This window comes from Leptodactylus fuscus, chromosome 1 (genome assembly GCF_031893055.1).
Source record: "Leptodactylus fuscus isolate aLepFus1 chromosome 1, aLepFus1.hap2, whole genome shotgun sequence".
NCBI lineage: Eukaryota > Metazoa > Chordata > Amphibia > Anura > Leptodactylidae > Leptodactylus > Leptodactylus fuscus.
The window spans coordinates 86,924,798-86,946,416 of record NC_134265.1 but is presented as its reverse complement, the minus strand read 5'-3'; the positions used below and the strand labels follow the sequence as shown (position 1 = coordinate 86,946,416).

General features: G+C 41.4%; 1 protein-coding gene across 1 annotated transcript in view; it reads left to right on the top strand.

Annotated features, from left to right (window-relative positions):
* Positions 1-21,619, top strand: part of LOC142189567 (coiled-coil domain-containing protein 60-like) — a 160,302-nt gene that overhangs the window by 127,927 nt on the left and 10,756 nt on the right. The window contains exon 6 of the mRNA XM_075262178.1: positions 20,455-20,559. Coding sequence (XP_075118279.1) covers positions 20,455-20,559 — 105 coding nt within the window. The remainder of the gene's footprint in view (positions 1-20,454; positions 20,560-21,619) is intronic.

Genomic DNA, 21,619 nt, shown 5'->3' with positions numbered 1-21,619 from the left:
CAAGACCTTAACCATCCATGTCATGGTACTTTTGCAGCAATGGTTTTCATTTTTTTTCTCTATTAATTCAGAATCCAAAATGTTACTGTGATATTATTGCACCTGTTACATTAAAGAGGAGCTATCATCTCTCCCGACATGGCTGTTTTAGTAAATAATTGTATTACCTAAGAGAAAACCGTTTCCCGTGTACCCCTATGTTATTCCTCCCAGAAATGTCTCCCAGAATTTGTCCCCTGATTGTCTAGTCAGTGCTGACAGTATAAGCAAATTTCCAGGGGGAGTCAGGGCCCTTGTACACAAAAGAGTTCCATCCCTGGAAAATTGTCTGTTTGTGGGCCATAGTCAGGGCCGCCGATAGGCCAGTACTACTGGTACTGGCGTCAGGGGCCCGGCCAAATTGACCGTGTGCCGGCCCCCTGGTGCCCGTAGCAGTCATTGTGTATGTCCTATTTCAACTCAGATCTGCATCCAGAGGACGCAGCTCTGAGTTGAAGACATACGCGGCTGAAGCAAGGAGCTGACACAGGTCAGCTTCTCGCTTCGCCGCTGTGCACCTCTCTCTCTGACACATATGCAGCTGAAACGAGGAGCTGACATGTGTCAGCTCCTCGCTTCGCCGCCGCCGCTGCTACTGGCTTGTAGACGCGATGTGATCACATCGCGTCTAAAAGCCAGTAGCCGGCGGCAGCGGCGAAGCGAGGAGCTGACACAGGTCAGCTCCTCGCTTCAGCCATCGCGTCTACAAGCCAGTAGCCGGCGGCGAAGCGAGGAGCTGACACAGGTCAGCTCCTTGCTTCGCCGCTGCGCGCCTCTCTCGCTGTCACATATGCGGCTGAAGCGAGGAGCTGACCTGTGTCAGCTCCTCGCTTCGCCGCCTCCGCTACTGGCTTGTAGATGCGATGTGATGACGTCACATCGCGTCTATAACTGTGCGCCAGTGAGAGAGAGGCGCGCAGAGAGCAGCGGGGGAACGAAGGAGAAGGTAAGTTAGTCAGTGTAATGTGGAACGTGAAGCTGGGGGCAGAGAGAGGACGGCATGACAATGGGGGCAGAGATGGAGAGGACGGCATGACACTGGGGGCAGAGATGGAGAGGACGGCATGACAATGGGGGCAGAGATGGAGGGACATGAATATGGGGGCAGAGATGGAGAGGACGACATGACAATGGGGGCAGAGATGGAGGGACATGAATATGGGGCAGAGATGGCGGGGACATGAATATGGGGGCAGAGATGGAGAGGACGACATGACAATGGGGGCAGAGATGGAGGGACATGAATATGGGGCAGAGATGGAGGGGACATGAATATGGGGGCAGAGATGGAGAGGACGGCATGACAATGGGGGCAGAGATGGAGGGACATGAATATGGGGGCAGAGATGGAGGGGACATGAATATGGGGGCAGAGATGGAGGGGACATGAATATGGGGGCAGAGATGGAGGGGACATGAATATGGGGGAAGAGATGGAGAGGACGGCATGACAATGGGGGCAGAGATGGAGGGACATGAATATGGGGGCAGAGATGGAGGGGACATGAATATGGGGGAAGAGATGGAGAGGACGGCATGACAATGGGGGCAGAGATGGAGGGACATGAATATGGGGGCAGAGATGGAGGGGACATGACTATGGGGGCAGAGATGGAGGGGACATTTTTCTGGTACGTCTTCTTTCATCTATTCAGTGACCTAGGTTCTCAGATACTGCTTGCCACGTCATTTTGGTTCTTCTCACGATTTTCTTTATTCCCCTCTTTATTTATTGTTCATTTCCATAGGTAATGGTCATGTTGACCTCATTGGATTACCCTTTCCTTGTATGTAATTTTTTGGTATTCTTATTCCCTTATGTATGACACCATGCGTATGTATCTTTTGTCATTGTATTTGCGCAGAAGCCGTGCCTTATTTATATATGCATGCTCAATTTTGGTATGTCTATACTTTTTGAAAATCGAATAGAAATCATTATAAAAAAAAAAAAAAAAAAAAAAAGAGATGGAGGGGACGTGAATATGGGGGCAGAGATGGAGGGGACATGAATATGGGGGCAGAGATGGAGGGGACATGAATATGGGGGCAGAGATAGAGGGGACATGAATATGGGGGCAGAGATGGAGGGCATGAATCTGGGGGTAGAGATGGAGGGGACATGAAACTGGGGGCAGAGATGGAGGGGGGGAACATGAAACGGGGCAGAAATGGATGGGCGGACATGAATCTGGGGGCAGAGATTGGGTGGGAGACATGAAACTGGGTGCAGATGAAGGGTGTATATGAAGCTGGGGGAGAGATAGAGGGGGGACATATAATTTACAGGTGACTGTAGGAGGATTATACTGTGCAGGCACATGAAAAATTAATGAGAATGGGTGGAGTCAACATAACGGTGGGTGGGGCTAAATTTGCCGCGGCGCGCAAAACGCGCCACACATTTTGTCCCTCTTTTGGGTCTTCAAAAGTTGGAAGGTATGGGTACAGGGGGCAATGGAAAGATGTTAGAAGGTGGACGGGGGGGAAGGGGGATTGTTGGGGCATCGGGTGTGCGGCACTGCGGAGAGGGAACTGGGGCAATAATATATAATATCTAAGTTTTTAGCTGGAGAACTTCAAAGCACACAATACCTCCAAAGGTATGTGTGCTTTGTATTAATAATGATGTAGGCTGATATGCTACTAGCATAGCAGCCTGTTTGGGGGTGGGACTTTCACTTTAAAGGAGTGTTCACATTTTGTGTTTGGCCTCCCTTGCCGGGATACGTTGGTAACCAGTCACAATCAGCTCCCCACTTATCCCTGCACGGAGAACTGCAGGCCCCCCCTTTTTTTTAATGGGTAGTTCTTCATGCAGGGATAAGTTGACAGCTGATTCTGACTGGTTACCAACGTATCCCGGCAAGGGAGGCCAAAAACGCAATGTGAATAAGCCCTGAGGATTTATTAGGAGGGCTCTTATAAATGGTGTTGGCTATCTATAGGCGCTGTCACACGTAGCAGATTATACCTGCAAATAGAATCTGATTAAGCCTTGTAAAGCTGCTAAATAAAGGTAAATGTAATACAGAATTGGTATGTCGCAAAATAAAGTAGTTTTAAAATGGCGGCAGCGGGGGGGGGGGGGGGGGGCAGACACTTAGGCTATATGGGGCCCCAAAATTCCTGATGGCGGCCCTGGCCATAGTACCCGGACTGAGCTCAATTGTGTGCCGATCACCACAGTAATAGACTGACCTAATGCTCACTACTTTAGCAATTCGGGACATTCAGGAGCATACTGTATCATAAGTCATTATGCAGAGACTTACCAAGTTCTGTTTGGATACTATGGCCCAAACAAGAACCATTTTCCACAGACGGGACTGGGGCATGTGAAAGGGAAGAAAATATGTTGCAGAATGGTCACTTTCTGCTAAAATAGACATATCAGAAGTGGGGTTAGGTTCTCTTAGATCAGAGGTTCTCAAACTTATTTTGTCTACCGCCCACTTCGAGAATTAATTATTTTCTAGCGCCCCCCCCCCCCCAATTTTTTTTTACTTTACTACATCTTAAGAATCACAATCACAGTCATTATGTTAATATTGGAGCTTACCGCCATCTATGGTACAGTTTGACAACTTTTGGACAGGAAATAGTTACTGTCTAGTCCCCTAGATGGCGTTACACGAGGAAACGCGCGTTAAGCGTAAAGGAGCGGTAAAGTTTGAAGATGCTGAAACATTTACCCAGTGACAACATATATATTATATATCATGGATTACAACATTGGAGATCTTCTGTAAGTCTGAGGCTACAGTCCCATTCAGGTTCATGACGCTTAGCTGAATACAGTCATTACAGAAAGTATGGATCTGTGCCTGCTAAATAATGAAGATACCCATGCAGCTAGTTAAACTGTAGGGATAGTGGGGCAGTCGGATGTGCACTGGGAGTCTTTGAATCCTGTTGAGTGTTGTTTTCCGTTGTGATAAACATTTTTTCTGTTTTAGAGTATCCTGATTTAGTAACACTAGCTTTTAGTGTTATAGTGAGTAGCTCTTTGTTCGCACCATCATGCCACACTGCCTACTTTGTCCCTGCCAGAAACCACAATACTGGGCACATTAAGCTGTCTACTCATGAATATCTTTCTGTATGACAATGTGTAATGTTCAGACCTTGGGATTCTTTAGTCTGCAGCACACAGCTCATTTACCGTAGTACTGCATAGTAAACTTGTGTCTAAAGTGCCTTATGTAGACCTGCTGGGTTTCTGGTGAGGATTCTATTAAACTCAGTCTATGGAAAAGACACCTCTAAACCTGCATTAGCTGCCAACCAAACACTCTTGGCAAACAGCTATTCCCCATACACATGTACACATAGTTCACTCTATCGTATATGTGTCTTCAATGGGGACAAGAGAGTAAACCTCTGGTAGACTCCTCTAGCAGCAACTTATCGCCTAGAGAATAAAGAATTGGGCATCATAAGATTCAGAACTTTTGATTGAAAGGCCCCCTCCCCCATACACATAAGATAGTTGGCCCATCTTGCTAAAACCAATAGATTCAGATAACTTTTCTTTTATGTGTATGGTGGCTGTTAGGATATTTGAGATTCAACTTCAGATTAGCCTATTCTTTTTTTCTTGCCTATTTTACATTCTTGAAAAGATAGCCAAAGTCAGCTTGGAAGGGTCCTAGGATTCTGGTTTCCCCCCTCTGATATATAGTTAGGGAAGACCATTCTAGGGGATGTCAAAATACTTTAGAGCTTCAAGTTCCACAGTCCATCTCACTTTAATAGAATTATAGTAATAGAGATATACAGTATACCATATGTGTGGACTGACGTGTCTGAATGTGTGATGTATTTTGTGAGCTGTGCCCTTTATTATGGTCATTTTGTTAGATTGGAGAATTTTTTTATAAAAAGATTATCAATATGATAATGACATAGAAATGTTCTGAAAATAGCATAGCTTCAGAGTGGCACACATCTGCATTTTCTAGTGTGTCATATTTCTTGAAAACCTGAATAGGTTGTGTCATCAGAGAATTACTAATATGTTATTTCATCCAAGTTAAAGCAAACTGAGCTTAAATAAACCTTCTGTCTGCAAGTAATGTTTGATCAAGACATACCTGTTTTCCTCCTTCTATTGTAATCTTAAAGGTTTTATGCAGTCATACTTTATCACTAACTTTAGTAATGAAAAGGTAGATTTCCATAAAAAATAAGTCCCCCTATCTAATGTCAGGCACAGAGCTCTAATATAGTGCCACCCAAAAAGTACGCATAGTCCACCTCACTAAAGTGAGTCTCGTTCACTTTGCTGGTACTGTAAAATGGTGCATTTTTTTCACCCTATTTCCTCAACAGCCAAAATTGCTGCATTAGACTACGGTCAGATGTTGCGTAATAGCTGCTTTTTTGTTGTAGATTTTGCAGCTTTTTTGTGCCAAAGTTAGGAGTGAATTTAGCAGAAGGGAGAAGTGTTTTTTCTTTGTATTTCCCATTCCTTTTAAAGTTACACCAGGCTTCAGTTCAAAAAAGGCAGCAAGATCTGTAACAAAAAATGCCACTGCTGTCAGGACCTGAGTACTTTATAAAAATTTGTATGATTTATGGTGGGGCTTGGTTGGAGATTTGAGCCTGTGTTCTGTGGCGCTCTGGTGGTTTTCTTACCACTAAGCCTTTTATTCGGGTGTTGAGTATCTGACTTTAGTGTACACTTGAGGTTTCTTTATTTTGAGCCTCAAATTTTTGTCATACTCAGCAACCTATCAGATTGTCCCGGGGTCTGTATAAGGCATTGGGCCGGCTTTAGTCTTTGCTGGTTTTCGTTGTTACCAACCTGAATTCGTGGCCCGGTTAGGAGGAGTTACTTGTGGAAGTTGTGCATTTAAGGAACTGATGGAAGTGGTCTGTTACCTTGTGTGAGAGTCTGCTTTTCCCTCTACCGTCCTACTCAACCCCTGTCCTACATTTTCTGGTTGCCTGACACTGTCTTGGTATTTGTGAGGTTTTGTTTAGGGTTTCAGGTTTATTTTGCCCCTGCCCTGTGATACCCTTTCCTCACTATACCACTGTTCCTTCCCTCATACTCCTGTTGTGTGTTTATGTTGTGCTGCGTGTTTGTTTTCCCAGCACATCCCGTCCTAGTTGTTTCTGTTTGCAGCTGCACCTCTTCTTCGCTAGGGGTGACCACCTTTAGTATCCCCAGTCCCTAGCCTCCTTCAGCTCTCTCCCTACCTATCCGTTAGATCTTTGTGTTTAGAGAGCTAGAAGTTGTTGGGGCCAGGCTTAGCTTGGGAACAGCCAACCAACACCCTCAGGCAGGGCCTAGTCAACTGTGGTAGCACCAGGGAGAGTTTCCTACCCCACTCCCTTAGAGGTGCACGCTGCATTCAGTATCCGGTTGCTTGGGCATAGGCACAATCGTGACAGCTGCAAAGTGTGGCCTTAGCATTACTGGGAGAATGTTACACAACAACAGATAACATTTTCTTCAATGCTGAGTGGCACTTTAGAGTATTGCTACTTAATCAATCAAGCTGAGTTTCCCTTCTAGTACTGAAGTGAAGTGTTTCCTGACAACAGGAGTAATGTACTCTCTCAAAGAATCTGGGACATGTGAAGTATGTCAGAGGAGAGTAGACCTGACACTCTGTGTGATACTGCTATCAAATTCTAAGCTTTTCATTTACATGAGAGATTTATTATGATTATAATGTATATAGTATATAGCTAATATAAATGCAGATCAAATAATATGCACAGTAAATGTATATTACATTACACAAGTTTGTATAGAACACTTACCATGCTTCTGTAGTGTTATCTTTGTGTTTACATGGAGGGATACCTCTGAGCTTTTTATCAGCAAACTGCAGTTAGCTGAAGTGATTGTCCTACAGGCAAAACTGTAGAGCTGTCGATAGCAAAACACTCAGCACGCCCCCCAGAGAGCAGTGATTGTTGTCATTTGTCCTGTTTTATCACATAGATCCTGCTCCATGTGTAACAATGTGTAAACAATGGGAGGAATAAGGTCACATAGCAGACAAACAAAGCAGCATTGCTAAAGCAAGATATTTAGGAAAAGTCTTCAATTTACATAAGCTACCAGTATAAATAGGATCCTTGAGATGGGAATATCCCTTTAAAAGGACCTAGCATGGGATATGTGTATGTTTTAATTACAAAACCAAAATACAGCTATTGAAAAAAGATAAAGAAAATAAAGTTAAACTAGTTTGTGAAAATGGCCGCTTCCAATACTGTGTAAGCAGCCATTTTTCTTGTGTCCGCGAGCATGCGCAGTCGCCTTGCCCTAGGCCCGAGACCTAGAAGTTAGAAGACACCGCCGGAAGAAGACGCGGTGAAGACCTCATTCCAGAAGAAGATGGAGGAGGCGCTGGAGAGTTCTCTGGCAGCATTGGGGACGCCCCCAGTGCTGTTTGAGCGCTGGGGCCTGCCCTCAGTGCTGTGAACATACCGAGAAAAAATGGAATTTCAAGTGAACGGCGGCATGGAGAAGACAACAAAAGGTGGGAGAAGAATAGCCTTTCTTAAGGCTATTCTGACGTGTTAGAAAAAAATGTATTTGAAAGATAGGATCTCTTTAAGGTCTATTGATTTTTGTAATAAAAAAAAACATACTCCTACACCCAAGATAGTTCCTCTTCAAGTTGTGACTTACGTGCCAGGTTAATCCTAAAGGCTCCTGAGATGTAAATCTAGTACAGTTGTGAAGATTTTGATGTAATCTATTAGATAGCAGTAAATCACTTTTAAAGCTCTTTCCTACTATATTCATAGTTTTCCTATTTGGCATATACAACTTGAGCATTTTGTTCTTTTTCATTATTCACTACATGCATCAGACTGCACATTTTTTCTCCTAGCACAATAGAGAATCATCATCTCCGTGTAGTATATCTGTCCTAAATTATTCACATTGCAGGTTCATGAACTTCTTCCAAAAAGCAGAATCTCTGTAATGTTAACTACCCTTATCAGGTATTCTTGGGAGACTTGCACATATCCCGTAATTAGAAATGAATCTGTCATATTCAGCCCTGTGTGTTTCATGCAGCCGTATTCCGGCTCTGATGAGATTTTAAATGAGATTTTCAGACCTAATGAACAATGATTCACCGTCCTTCTATCATGTCAGTCACTCTCTAATCTTTTTATAACTGATTCTTACTGCTAAAACATTTTATCACATTTCTGCAGCGCTCAATTGTTTGAGAACTTTTATTAGATAAGTACTCGTCTTGTTACATAATAGCATAAATATTCCATGTACTGCATCTTTTCTTATGTAAAACGTGTTTTTGTTATCAGCAAAAGATGCCGGAATAATTACTAATACAGAATATTCAGTTATATCTAATAAAGCATTTAAAGGGTATACACCAGGAATGGAATAAACAACTTCCATGAAATATTCTTGTTATCTAAAGTGCCATTGTCTATAGAATGAGTAGGTAGGACTATGTGGAATTCAGATTCTCCATGGTTACCATGTGAATCTGTCAGCAGAATACAGACTGACATCTATCAAGCAGCTACATTAATAGGTTTGGTGTAGATATCAAAGGGAGTCTACCACCAACAAAATTGCTTGTATACCACTTATATACAGTTGTAAGGGCTGTTAGCATAGTGAACATACACATTTTGGTGTCAAAGTACAGTGCAGTACATAGACATCGTGTACAAATGTTCAGTGTACCCAAGGTGTGACTAGGGCACTGTATTTGCTAGGGCACCTGTTTTTCTCTTTGGTCACCACACTTCAGGACCTGTCAGTCTTTATGTTAGGAGACAGCATTAGGTGGTTACCAAAAGGGAACATGGGTTCTCTGGCAGATGCAACCATGCATGGTGGTGAACAGAACAGCTTACACTGGGTTCACACTAGCGCCTGAACTCCGTTTTCAGGTTTCCGTCTTCTGCATGCAGAAGACGGAAACCTGTCATGATGAGTCCGGCCGTGAGCGCCAGTGAGCGTTTTATGCACTTCGCGGCGAAACCGTTTTTTTTTTTAAAACTGGACACAGAGTACTGCATGTCCGACTCTGTGTCCGGATTAAAAAAAAAAAAAAAACGGTTTCGCCGCGGAGAGCATAAAACGCTCACCGTCGCACACGGACGGAGACTTTTCAAGCCCATTCAAATGAATGGGATTGAAACATGCCGGCAGGTTTCCGTCTCCTGCCCCTGTTTTGTGCAGGAAACGGAAACCTGCAGAACGGAGTACGGGCGCAGATGTGAACAAGCCCTGATATGCATAAGTACGAAAAGTTGATTTTCTCTACAGTAACGTTGCATTTTGGCACAAAAAGGTATGTTCACTGTGACATTACTAGCCGCCACAGTTATTCAGAGGCCTCTTAATAATTTTGAGTATGTGTAAAAGGGTATACACCAGAAACTGAAACCAATTCCAGCAAGCAGCAGGTTTCAGGGGTTACTTGCACAAAAACTTGAATATTATATGTATTGGGCTTCCAAGGCCCTAGTGGGCTGTTCCCAGTTACATCACACTCACCAATTTAGAAAGTGGTGTGGTCAGTGGAGATAACTAAGACTGTTTTACATAGGTCAGCTATTTAGTTCAGTCTTATGTTAATTTTGTACAGTAGTGCTACGGCCAGGGTTGTAGAGTAGGAGACAGAGTTGTGGAGGCGGGGCCAATTATGGGTGGAGTTGAAATAAAAGTACCAATTCCTGACTCCAGCTATACAATACAAATATTCATTATTTGAAATTATGTTACATATGTATTGGTATTAGATGTATAGCTTGTTGCCTATTTACTTTCATAGAAATTCCATCACTAGTTTCTTGAATGAATTACCGTAGATGGAATTTACTGCTTTTTCCTGACCATATATGAAGTTGGAGAAATATAGAATTATTTGGCCTACCGATTTCACAGCCCTGGCTAAAGTTATTAAGGAACTCACTGCACAATACCGCTCTGTGATGCAGTGAGTTCCATTCACATGGTTATGATCAGGGCAGGAAACAAGACAGGCACGCAGACAGTGTTTCACAGATTGATCATGGTGGTGTGAATAGCCCTTGAGGGCATTGTTTTATGGACCTGAAGAAGCTGAGCAGATCAATGTATGACATTAAAGGTACTCTATCATTGGGAAAAGTCATTTTTTTTTTTTTTTCAATTCTTATTTTATTGAGCATTTTTATATTAATTACAACTTAATTACATTTTGAATAAAGATTTTCAAAGGCAATAGAATTAGCTTGACAAGGGTACAAAAGCATTTGTGATGTCATACATATAGGGATTTTGTCAAGATAACAAACATAACCAATGTTTAGATGGATATTTTGTAACATAGAGGAAAGTCCATGTCCTGTTTAACATAGAAGAAAAATAAGTCCTTCAGGAGCAAGAGAGAGAATAAAAAGTCCAATAATGGCAAAACCTGAGAGGGAGAAAAATAATTTAGCCTGGATATCAAATTATAAAGACTGGTCTAAGTCATAAGATGGGTATGCCCAGAGTACGAAGATTTTGGAATAGGGAGTGGGAGGAAGGTGGGAGGAGGGGGAAACCAATCAAGTTCCATGTAAGGGAGGATACTCGTAGTTAAAATTATATAGCTAGTGCACGTATGACCACCACTGAGACCAGATTCGAAGATATTTGTCGTGTCTAAGTTCTCGCCAACTGATTAGTTCTTCGAACCTTGCAATTTGTGATGTTTTCTCTTTCCATAGTTGGATCTCAGGCACTGATGTTTGTAGCCAGAAGAGGGGGATCAACGCTTTTGCTGATTCTAGTAGTAGGGTGGTCAAGTTTGCCTTATTAGGTGTGTATGTCGGCGAGGGTTTTGAAAGTAGAATTTCAGCATGGGAGAGGGTGAGATGCTTCTTGGTGATGGAGGATATTTCTTTCAATATGTCTTGCCAGAATTGTTGTATTGGTTTGCAAGACCACCAAATGTGTTCCAATGTTCCTTTGTGATTTTTACATCTCCAGCAAAGATCGGATTCTGCAAGATTATGCTGCTTGAGCCAAACTGGGGATTTGTGCCATCTAGCAAGTATTTTGTAATGGGATTCCTGTAGCCTCACACAGGTTGAGAATCCATGTGAGGCCTTCAAGATGGACACGGTTTCTTGGTCTGTAAGGTTTATGTTCAACTCTTTTTCCCAAGAGAGTAGATATGTTGGTTTCGAAACGTGTAGTGATTCGGAAAGGAAATCCTTACATGCAGTGATCTTCCTCGCTAGAGGAAGTTTTGCAATGAGACGGGTTTCAAATGGGGTTTGTGATCTGCCTAGATGTGGATTTTTTGCTATGGCTTTGAGGACTGTCTGGAATTGGATTTTGTGAAGAAAATGGAAATTAGAATTAGGGCATTTTGCAACTAATTGATTCCAAGGTATTGGAATATTTCTTTCAAATAAATCTTTTAGGGTAAGGTGGGAAAGTGCATTCCAAATATCAGAAACTGTATTTATTGCTTGTCTTACTAAGTAGGGAGCTAGTTCAGCCGGTAAAATTGGGGAGATATCAGGGGATAGAGCATGTCTATGAGATAACCAGACTTCACATGGCCCCTTAAGCAGGGGGTCAAAGTCCATTCGTCTTAGCTGTTTCGGGTCCGGGAGCCAAAGGAGTTTTGTGAAGTTCTGATTGTGTACGGCATATGCTAGGTCGTTTAGCGTATTCGGTTTGATCGGCTTGGCATATGACATCCATCTTGATAATTGTATTGCTTTGTAGTATGCAAACATGTCTGGTACTGCTATGCCTCCTTGTACTTTTTTCTTTAACAAAAAATTGAATGCCAATCTGGGAGTTTTGTGGTTCCATAGGTAGGATGAGAATAATTTCTTGATAGAGATAAAGAAATTTTTGGGGATAGAGACGGGTAGCATCTTCAGTACGTAGAGGATGCGGGGAACAATATACGATTGTAAGAGGTTGCGACGTCCTATCCAAGAAATAAAGGGAAAGTTGTACTCATTGAGGGTTTTCTTAACATCTACAAGTAGTGGTGCAAAGTTTTTTGTGTAAATTAGATCTATTGTCGGGGTTATATGGACGCCCAAGTACTTAATTGAGGAGGTTTTCCAAGTAAATGGGGATGTGGCCTTTAGCTTTGTGACTTTCTCTGCTGGTAAAGAGATGTTGAGTATTTCGGACTTTGAGGTATTCATTTTGTAATTAGAAATGTCACTATATGTGGAGATGATATTAGAAAGGGCTGGGAGTCCTTCTTCCGGGTTGGAGAGGAGGAATAGGATGTCATCTGCGAAGGCAAGGGACTGGATAGATATATTTTTGTATTGGAATCCTTTTATTTGAGAACTTTGTCTAATGGCTAAGAGTAAGGTTTCTAGTGTGATAATAAAAAGGGAGGGAGATAATGGGCAGCCCTGACATGTCCCATTGGTTATGTCGAAATAGTCTGATAGGGTACCGTTGACTTTAAGGCGTGCATGGGGCTGGGAGTATAGGGATAATATGGCGGAGATAAATTGTGGTGGAAAATTGAATGCTTTCAGGGAGGCAGCCATGAAGTCCCAGCTGACCCTGTCGAATGCTTTTTCTGCGTCGACGCTGAGTAATATGAGTGTTTTTTTGTGCTTATTTGCAAGCGATATAGCATGTAAGAGACGAGTGGTGTTTTCTTTGCCCTCCCTAGATCTCACAAAACCAACTTGTTCATCACTTAGAATCTCAGGTATAATGTCTTTAATTCTTGAGGCCAACAGTTTTGCCCATATCTTGAGATCTATGTTTAGAAGTGATATTGGGCGGTAGCTGCTGCATAGGTTCGGATCTTTTCCTTCCTTATGTATGAGAGATATATACGCTTCTTGAGTTTGGCGCTGTAATTGAGATCCGCTGAGCAGTTCATTACATAACTTTGTGAGAGGCGGGAGGAGTTGAGTTTGAAATTTTTTATAATATAGAAGGGGCAGCCCGTCTGGACCTGGGCATTTTCCTGGAGGGAAAGAGTTAATTACCTCTTTGACCTCCTCTTGAGTTATTGGTCTAGTTAGTGACTGATGGGCTAAGGGAGAGATTTTAGGAATGGATATTGAGTTTAGGAATTGGTTGGTCTGGGTCTGTTTCCGAATATTATTAGATGGGTCGGTGTTGGAGTGTAAATTGTAAAGCTGTGAGTAGTATTCCTGAAATGACTTAGCAATTTTCTCTGTGTCTGTGACAACTTGTCTGCTAGTGGTTTTAATTGCTTCAATATACGATTTTGCTTTTTCTTTTTTAATTAGCCGGGACATAAGTTTCCCTCCTTTGTTGCCGTGGGCATATAGGCGAAGTTTCTGGTGTAGTATTTGTTTGCCTGATTTATAGTTTAGAGCGGTTTTTAATTTCTCTCTTAAGGAGGTAAGTTCGTCGTGGGTGCTTTTAAGAGTTGTGAGTTTATGGGTTTTCTCCAGGAGTGAGATTTGGGATAAAAGGGAGTCTATCTCCTTCTGTCTGTCCCTTTTTAGAGCTGAAGTTTTTGATATCAGTGCACCTCTCATAAACGATTTGTGTGTCTCCCATAAGAGTGCTGCAGATATGTCGGGCGTGTCGTTTATCTTAAAGAAGGTGGTAAGTTCTTCTGTTAAGGAAGTTAAGACCGAATGCTTGTCCAGGACGGACTCATTTAACCACCAGGTCCAGTGTCTGGCAGGTATATCTTGCATATTGAATACTGTAGTGACAGGGGCATGATCTGATATGCTGATGGAGCCTATTTTGGAGTCTACAATGGTTGGAGCAAGAGATGTGCTGCTAAAGATGTAGTCAAGTCTTTGATGTGTTCGGTGTGGGGTGGAGTAAAAGGTGTAATCTTTTTCTTTTGGTCTGTATAGTCTCCAGGTATCTATTAAACGTAGTTCTTGCAGATCTGAGTGGACATGTTTCAATGCTGTTTGTGAAAGTGCAGATTTACCTGATGATGTGTCAAGAATCGGGTCGAGTGCTATATTCAGGTCTCCACCAACTATCAGGTCTCCTTCTGCAAATGTGGTTAGGTCTTTCAGGGCCGTGGAGAGCCAATGTACCTGTTTCTGGTTTGGGGAATAGAAGTTTGCAAATGTTAACAATCTAGAAGCGAGACGCCCTTTGATAAACAGATATCTTCCCTCTGCATCGGTAAGTTTGCCTGTCAGGGTGAAAGGTAGTGTATCTTTTAGCGCAATAGCAACACCTTTTGTTGAAGAATATGGGTCACAAGAATAATACCATTTGGAAAAGGCAGATGGAGGTGGCTTAGGTATTTTTCCACTCTTAAAATGTGTTTCTTGTAGCATCAACACATCTGTGTTTGATCTCTTTGCTAGTTGAAGTACCCAGTGCCTCTTATTAGGCGAGTTTAGTCCTTTCGTATTGAAGGATGTTACTGCCATCAGCATATTTGGTGAGCTAGGGCGCGGTATGTGTCTGGAAATCTTGGACGTAGGCATGGTATTGGAACGTTTGACTGGTTTTAAGCAGGAAAGGTGGAGGGGGGGGAGGATAGGTGGTGGGGATGGGGCGAGGGGGGAGGGTATGGGTTAGTTAGAGATAGAGTTGGGATATTACTGGGCTAAGATTTTATACAAATAAACAGGTTTGGACTAGATATATATTTAAGGGATAAAACAAATATCCTGGGATGAGGTATCTGTCACAAAAAAGAAAGGCCACAGAATTTGGCCAGATGGGAACGAAGTAAATATCCTGATCGGTGTAGAACACTTATCTAACCGCACTAAAAATTTTGTGTGAAGAGTGGAAAACTAAGCGAGCAAACATGGAACTAAGCTTACTTAAGAAATAACTTTATGGAAAAAGATCCATAATACCTGAATCAAATCACAAACTTTGTAAACAGTATGAATGGGTAACATTGAGAACCTTATGAATAGATAATATTGATCTGATATTCTAAGCATATCAAAAGCAAAAATCTGCCAAGATAATAATGCAATTATTAGTTAACATCTTGAGTGTAGGTATTAAACAGGTTAGCATGGGTTATGCTCTGAAACAAGATAAAAGAAAGAACTCACGGATGCATATACAAAAGTGAGAGTCCTCATTCAACAGCTTGTCTAAGTCTTGCTGCAGCTTTTTTGACTCTCGGAGAACGTTGCTTGCTTCCCGTAGATAGAGATGGGAGTGATTGCAGGTTTGGAATGCTTCTTCCATCTGCCGAGGGTAGCCACGACTGAATTTCTATGGGATCCATATCTAGTAACTTCCAGACTGTGCGGAGATCCTTTGGTGTATGGACAGTTATCCTTTTTCCTCCATGAAGTATCGCCAGACCAAAAGGATAAAGCCAAGCATATTGGATATTTCTCCCCCTTAGCTCTTCTAGGAGAGGTTTCAATAACCGCCGCTTTGCAAGAATAGATGGGGCAATGTCCTGATAGATAGTAATATCAGTGCCACTAACTTGAATTGAATCTCTGGATCTAGCTGCAGCCAGGATGACTTGCGTGTCAAGGTAAGATAAGAGTCCACATATTACATCTCTTGGCTGTTCTCCTGGTTTGGGTTTTGGACGGAGGGCACGGTGTATGCGTTCTACGATGACTGCGGCAGCTCTCTCAGGGCCTAAGAGGTCTATGAATAATTCAGCTGCCATTTTAGGTAAGTCTTCCTGTTGGAAGGTTTCTGGTATTCCTTTAATTCTCAAATTTCGTCTTCTGCTTCTATTTTCTTGGTCCTCTATCAGGAATAGAGAACGATCTATGAGTTCATTATGGTGCTGCAGACTCTCGTTCACTGTATCGGCATGAATTTTAACTGCGTCATAACCTTCCTCCAAGGCCTGCACCCTCCCCCCCATAGTGCGCAAGTCGGCTTTTATCTCTGCTAGTTCGGCCATAATAGGGCCAGCAACTTTCTCCAGAGCTTTTTGTAAGAAAGAGGTAGTTATAAAATGTGTACCTCCTTCTGAGAGATCGCCTTCGGCCATACTTTCGGCTTCTGATTCCTCTCCGGTATCAGGTCCCTTTCTCTGAGACGGCGCCATTTTGTGAGATGAGTGAGGAGAGGGAAAGTTCTTTTTTTTCAGAAATCGGTGTATATCACCTTGTGATTTTGATTCTCTGGGTGTTCCTGGTGGGTCCATGGATCTATCTCGTCCAGTTTTCCCCATGTCTGCTCGCTTTTATGAGGTTTTTGCGGGAGATTCGTGTTCTGTGTGAAGGAGCTCTAGTGACTTGCGTCCATCACAGTTCGCGGTCAGGCTCCGCCCCGTCATTTTTAACTAATCACATCCTTGCATAGCCTTTAGAAAGGCTATTCTACATGTACCTTTTGTATGTAAATTGCCTCAGTGGTTTTTGAATGAGCCCATTTTTATTCATATGTTGATTAGCTTCCAGCCAGCACAGGAAGTTCCCAGCAGCCTCCTCTCGGCTATTCTCTCCTATCTGTGTGTGCAAACAGGAAGCAGGAAGTCATCAGCAGCAGCCTGTGCTGTACACATACATAGGGAAGAATAGCAGAGGGTGCACAAAGAGACTTCCGGGGTGCACCAAGAGGCTAATTAGCATATGAATAAAAGCGGGCTCATTGAAAAACCACTGAGACGATTTACATACAAAATGTAGGTGTGGAATAGCCTTTCTAATGACTATGCAAGGATGTGCTTAGTTAAAAAATGACTTTTGCCAATGATAGAGCCCCTTTAAGGGAAAAAGCCATAAAACTATAAATCTTCAGTCTGAGCTTAGGAGTCCAGTGAACGGGTTACCCAATGATTGAGTCTTCCACATATGATTATACATACAGAGAACTGTCACTCACAGAGTAGACCCACCTACTGGACTCCAGAATAAGTGAGAATATGAATACTATATATGAGAAGTTATACTGAATCTTTTCCAGAAAATCTACATACCAATGTACCCAGCTCCTGCTGTTCTATAACATACTGCTGGCTGTTAAGATATTATATACAATGCGATAGGTTTCCTTTAAGCAAGTCACTGTGAGTTCTTTCTTGAAAAATATCAGTATTATTTTACCACTATATTATAGAAATTATAAGGTGCAACGAATGTTACATATATTTAATATACATTTGTGATACGTTATAAAATTTAACTCTACAATAAGTAGTGTCAAATTGTGAATCATACAGCGCAGCCGGTAACAATACGTATAATATCAGGAGGATAATTATAGTAATATAACTGCTAATATTATAATGTATTGTGTCAATATAAAAATGGTTTCTTTATAGTTGTTCATCAAAAATATTTTACAATTTATGATTTTGCATGTCATATACATTATATACATTTTTCTATTTTACTTGACTTTATATTTTATGTTTATTTTATTAGTTCACCATACATGTCACTTAGACTAAGGCCCCACGTAATGGACCACAGCCAAAAAGCGCTGTGGGCAAAACCGCGGATGAGGTTAACCAGAATCCCATCCACTTAGCAGGTACTGTAAACCACGATGTTTACGCTACATGGGGCCCCAACCTTAAGTAGATTTTGTGTTCCATTTCTTGGCTATAAGTAATGCAGTCAGATTGAAAATAAGGAGCTGGAGAACAACTTAATAAATGATTAAGGAAACATTTCTCCTTAATAAGATATATTATAAAATTTCTCAAATTTTAGTGCACTATTCATTTATGAAAGTTGTTTATAACTGAAGGTACCCTTTAAGTTTTCTTTGCCAGAATTTAGTTGCATATACAGATGTAGGAAACTGTAAAGGGGCTCTATCACTGGATTTTCGCTATTTTAGATAAACCTATGCCTGAATAGCCTTTAAAAAGGCTATTCAAGTCCTGCTAATCGTTTGTTAAAAGACCCCACCATTTTAATGAATTACCTTTTAAACGTATATGTAAATGAGCCCTACCGTGCAGCGTGGGCGTTCCGTGCTCCCCTCCATGTCATACTCTGTTCACACCCTCCTCTCTTGGTTCTTCTATGTAAGTCCTCCTCTATACAGCACTATATATTGATGTATACATATTACCTGCTCGGAGCCTGGAGAGGTAAGTAACACTGTTCTTTATATTCTGTTACCTCTCCTGGGCCTCTGATCATTATACTCAGGGGTCCGAAAAGACCACTGAGTATAATAGTGATTGTGGGGCCCTCAGAGTCACTTACCGATCCCGGCCCCCACCAGGATCAGTAAATAAGTAGAGCCCATAACCGTCTGGAGTAACTCCAGCCGGTAATGGCCTATTCAAAAAAAAAAAAAAAACCTGCAGTGGTAGTGGATGTCGCCGGACCCCCTAATGTCCCAGGCCCTGTGGCAACTGCTACCTCGGTAGTTACGCCCCTGTGTAAGTACCCATTCTTTTCCATTGTTCTAAAAAAAATGAACTTGTAATAGACAATAAAAATGCCCAGTATATTTTATATGCAGATATTTCCACCAAATATTCCATGTACTTTCTTATTTATTTTGCTGATTTTGTGTTTTTCTTTAAGAATGTGAAAGTTTTTTTTGTTTTGTTTTCATTAAACATTGTCGCTCCTGCTGTGATGGCACAAACATTTTACAAAACCAGCATGGAACCTGGGAGAGGTGTAATCTTATTGTTGAAGCAGAACAGATTATTCTTTCAATAGTTTAATACATACCAGAGGTCAGATCTTCTCGTGATCAGAATGTTATGCACAAGCTCATATAATGAATAGAAAGCCATTTCTCATGTGGAAATAATTATCTTGACTACTTGAACATTTCGAAGACTTTTATCTCTTACTGCCTTATTGCTTATTTTATGCTAGGCTATTGCAAAATGCACAAACACAACTGGACAGTTACTATATACTGTAGTTCTCTATTATTTTCTGGGTAACTTGTAGCAAGGCAAAATGATTGGTGTTGTATCCTCACTGGCTTCCCATCGCTGACTTTAAAATTGGTGGGTGCAGCCTGCTGTAATTTTCACAGCTGTGGTTTCAGTAGTCCAAACCACCAACTCTGAGTCCTCTATTTATCCACGGCTCTTTTCCAACTCTGACTCCTTCATAAGTGACTGATAGTCGGTCAGAAGCAGTAAAGCTCCTCTGGTTTATTAAAAATGTAGTGATGGAAGGAAATATGCAACAAACTATACGTCTTATTACTTAGGAAAAGACCCCTTATTACTTGAGAGAGGCCGCTCTGAGGGTCGATAGGTGGTGTGTTTCCAATTACATTAAAGGATACTTCCTTCAAATTTCAAGATGATGGTGGATTGGATTTATCTTTTTATACATCTTATTAATTCTACAATATGATAAAAAATAATTAATCCTTTTATTTCGAAGCTAGAGTCCGACTTGGTAACTTTTTCCAACTCTTATGCTACCCAAAATTGCTCCTGTCTGTGACTCCACGATTCTGCTAAGGTGTGATAAGTTGCCCTCATTGGTAATTATGGTGACATCGATATGGAAATTTATTATAAAAAGGGTGGGCTATATAATTAAAGCCACAGAATTAATTGATTAAATTAACCCTTTTTATCTAGACTTCGACATCGCTGAACATGAAATAAAATGGATAATGTAAAGACTGGGGGCCATGATCTTAAATGGTCTGTTATATTATGATACTTGTGCATGTAATTCTGATATTAAGAACAAACAATAAAGATAGATTTATCATGCAATGGAATACGCTCTATAGATATATACCGTATATACTCGAGTATAAGCCGACCCGAATATAAGCCGAGGCCCCTAATTTTACCACAAAAAACTGGGAAAACTTATTGACTCGAGTATAAGCCGAGGGGATGAAATGCAGCAGCTACTGGAAAATTTCAAAAATTCAAATGGTTGTAGTTTTTGGGTGCAGTAGTTGCTGGGAAAGGGGAGGGGGTGTTTTGGTTGTCTGTCTGCCCCTTCCCTGAGCTTGAGGAATGGGTTTTTTTTCCCCCACTTGGAATTCAGCCTGGCTGAATATAAGGCATCTGCGGTGCTTCTATTAACCCCTTCCCGACGGAACAGGAGCAATGCAGATAAACTATATTCAGTAGAGCGGGCACTTTCAGACACAGGGATACCTAATGTATATGTGTTTCACAGTCATTTTCTACTTTTATATCTAGGGAAAGGAGGGATTTAGAACTTTTACTGTATGTATTCTATTTTTTTATTCTATTTTTTTAAAGCTTCTTTTCTTTTCACTATGTTATGGGAGATTCTATACATTGCCATTGCGGCTGGTCATAGAGATATATATATATTTTTTTTTTGCTTGACTCGAGTATAAGCCGAGGGGGGCTTTTTCAGCACAAAAACTGTGCTGAAAGACTTGGCTTATACTCGAGTATATACGGTATTTTTTTTTTTTATCTAACTTTGCTTTATAAACTGCAGATAGTACACTCAATTGATTTAGTTTAAAATAATCTGATATATACATGTACACTATCTGTAATAAAAAAAATGTATTGATAAATTTCACATTTTACCTATTAGGGAAACACTATACCGCCAGCTCTGTGCCATACATTGGCTGTTGGAGTCTCTAACCTCAGAACCATCTGTCTTTATGAGGCCCGTGTCTTCATGTTGGAGTTTAAGGTAAAACAACAATCAACTTGGTGGTGGTACACATTGCACATTAAAATCACAGTATAGAGCTGCCTTTCTTGCAAATAATGAAATTGAATGGGTTCAGGTTGTGAATCACAAGTTGCAATGACCACAATACAAGGTCAGAAGACCGGATGGATTTCTAACATTTTCTGGTCCACTTGTGGACCCACCGTTTGGAAACCTAATCTGCTTAAAAAAGTGGTTACCTGCAGAAACCATAGACTATAATGGGGTCCGCCTGGTTTCAGCCCGAAGAGGGCAAAAACTGGGGAGAGAAAAGTGATGCTTGCAGGACTTTTCTCTGCATGTTTTGTGTGGAAACCACATGGACCCCATTATATTCTATGGGGTCCGTGGGTTTCCTTAGGTAACTGCATTTTTATGAAGAAACCCGAATACAGATGTGAACTGGGCCTTAATTGTAGTGTTAAACATACACAATTCACGTGTGTTCAGTTCACCGCACAAATATTTGGAGAAACATATATAAATGTCTATAATTGGCAGAGATATAGAAATACTATGTAGAGTCTTCTTTATATATACAAAGTAAAATCTATGTAGGAGTGTAGCTTTAGAGAGTGCAGAGGTGGCAGATACACTCAGTCCTTGGTACATGTGGAGATCCACAGACCCCAATGCCACATTAAGAAATGACAATATTATATAGTAAATGCTTATGTATTTTGATCTGAGGTCTGAGAGCTTTACATAACATGCTCTGGAGCTTTGCATCACCAGCCACCAATGTGTTCAACAATTTCAACAAGTAATTGCAGCAATAAAAAAGAAAAGAATTAATGGGGTTTTTCAACTTTTCAAAATTGATGTCCTCTCCGCCTGCTTAAGGCTAGTGGAGTGCCAATGCTGGGACCTACGCAGATCAGCCGTTACAGCATGATGGCGTAGCCTGTAGTGCTTACTCAGTACTTTTAATAGTGTCCATAGTGATTTCTGCTATGGTTATCCCAATAAAATCTATGGCACTATCGCTGCAGTACTCGCCATAGCTGCTATTAAAAGTACAGCAAGTGAGCGCTACAGC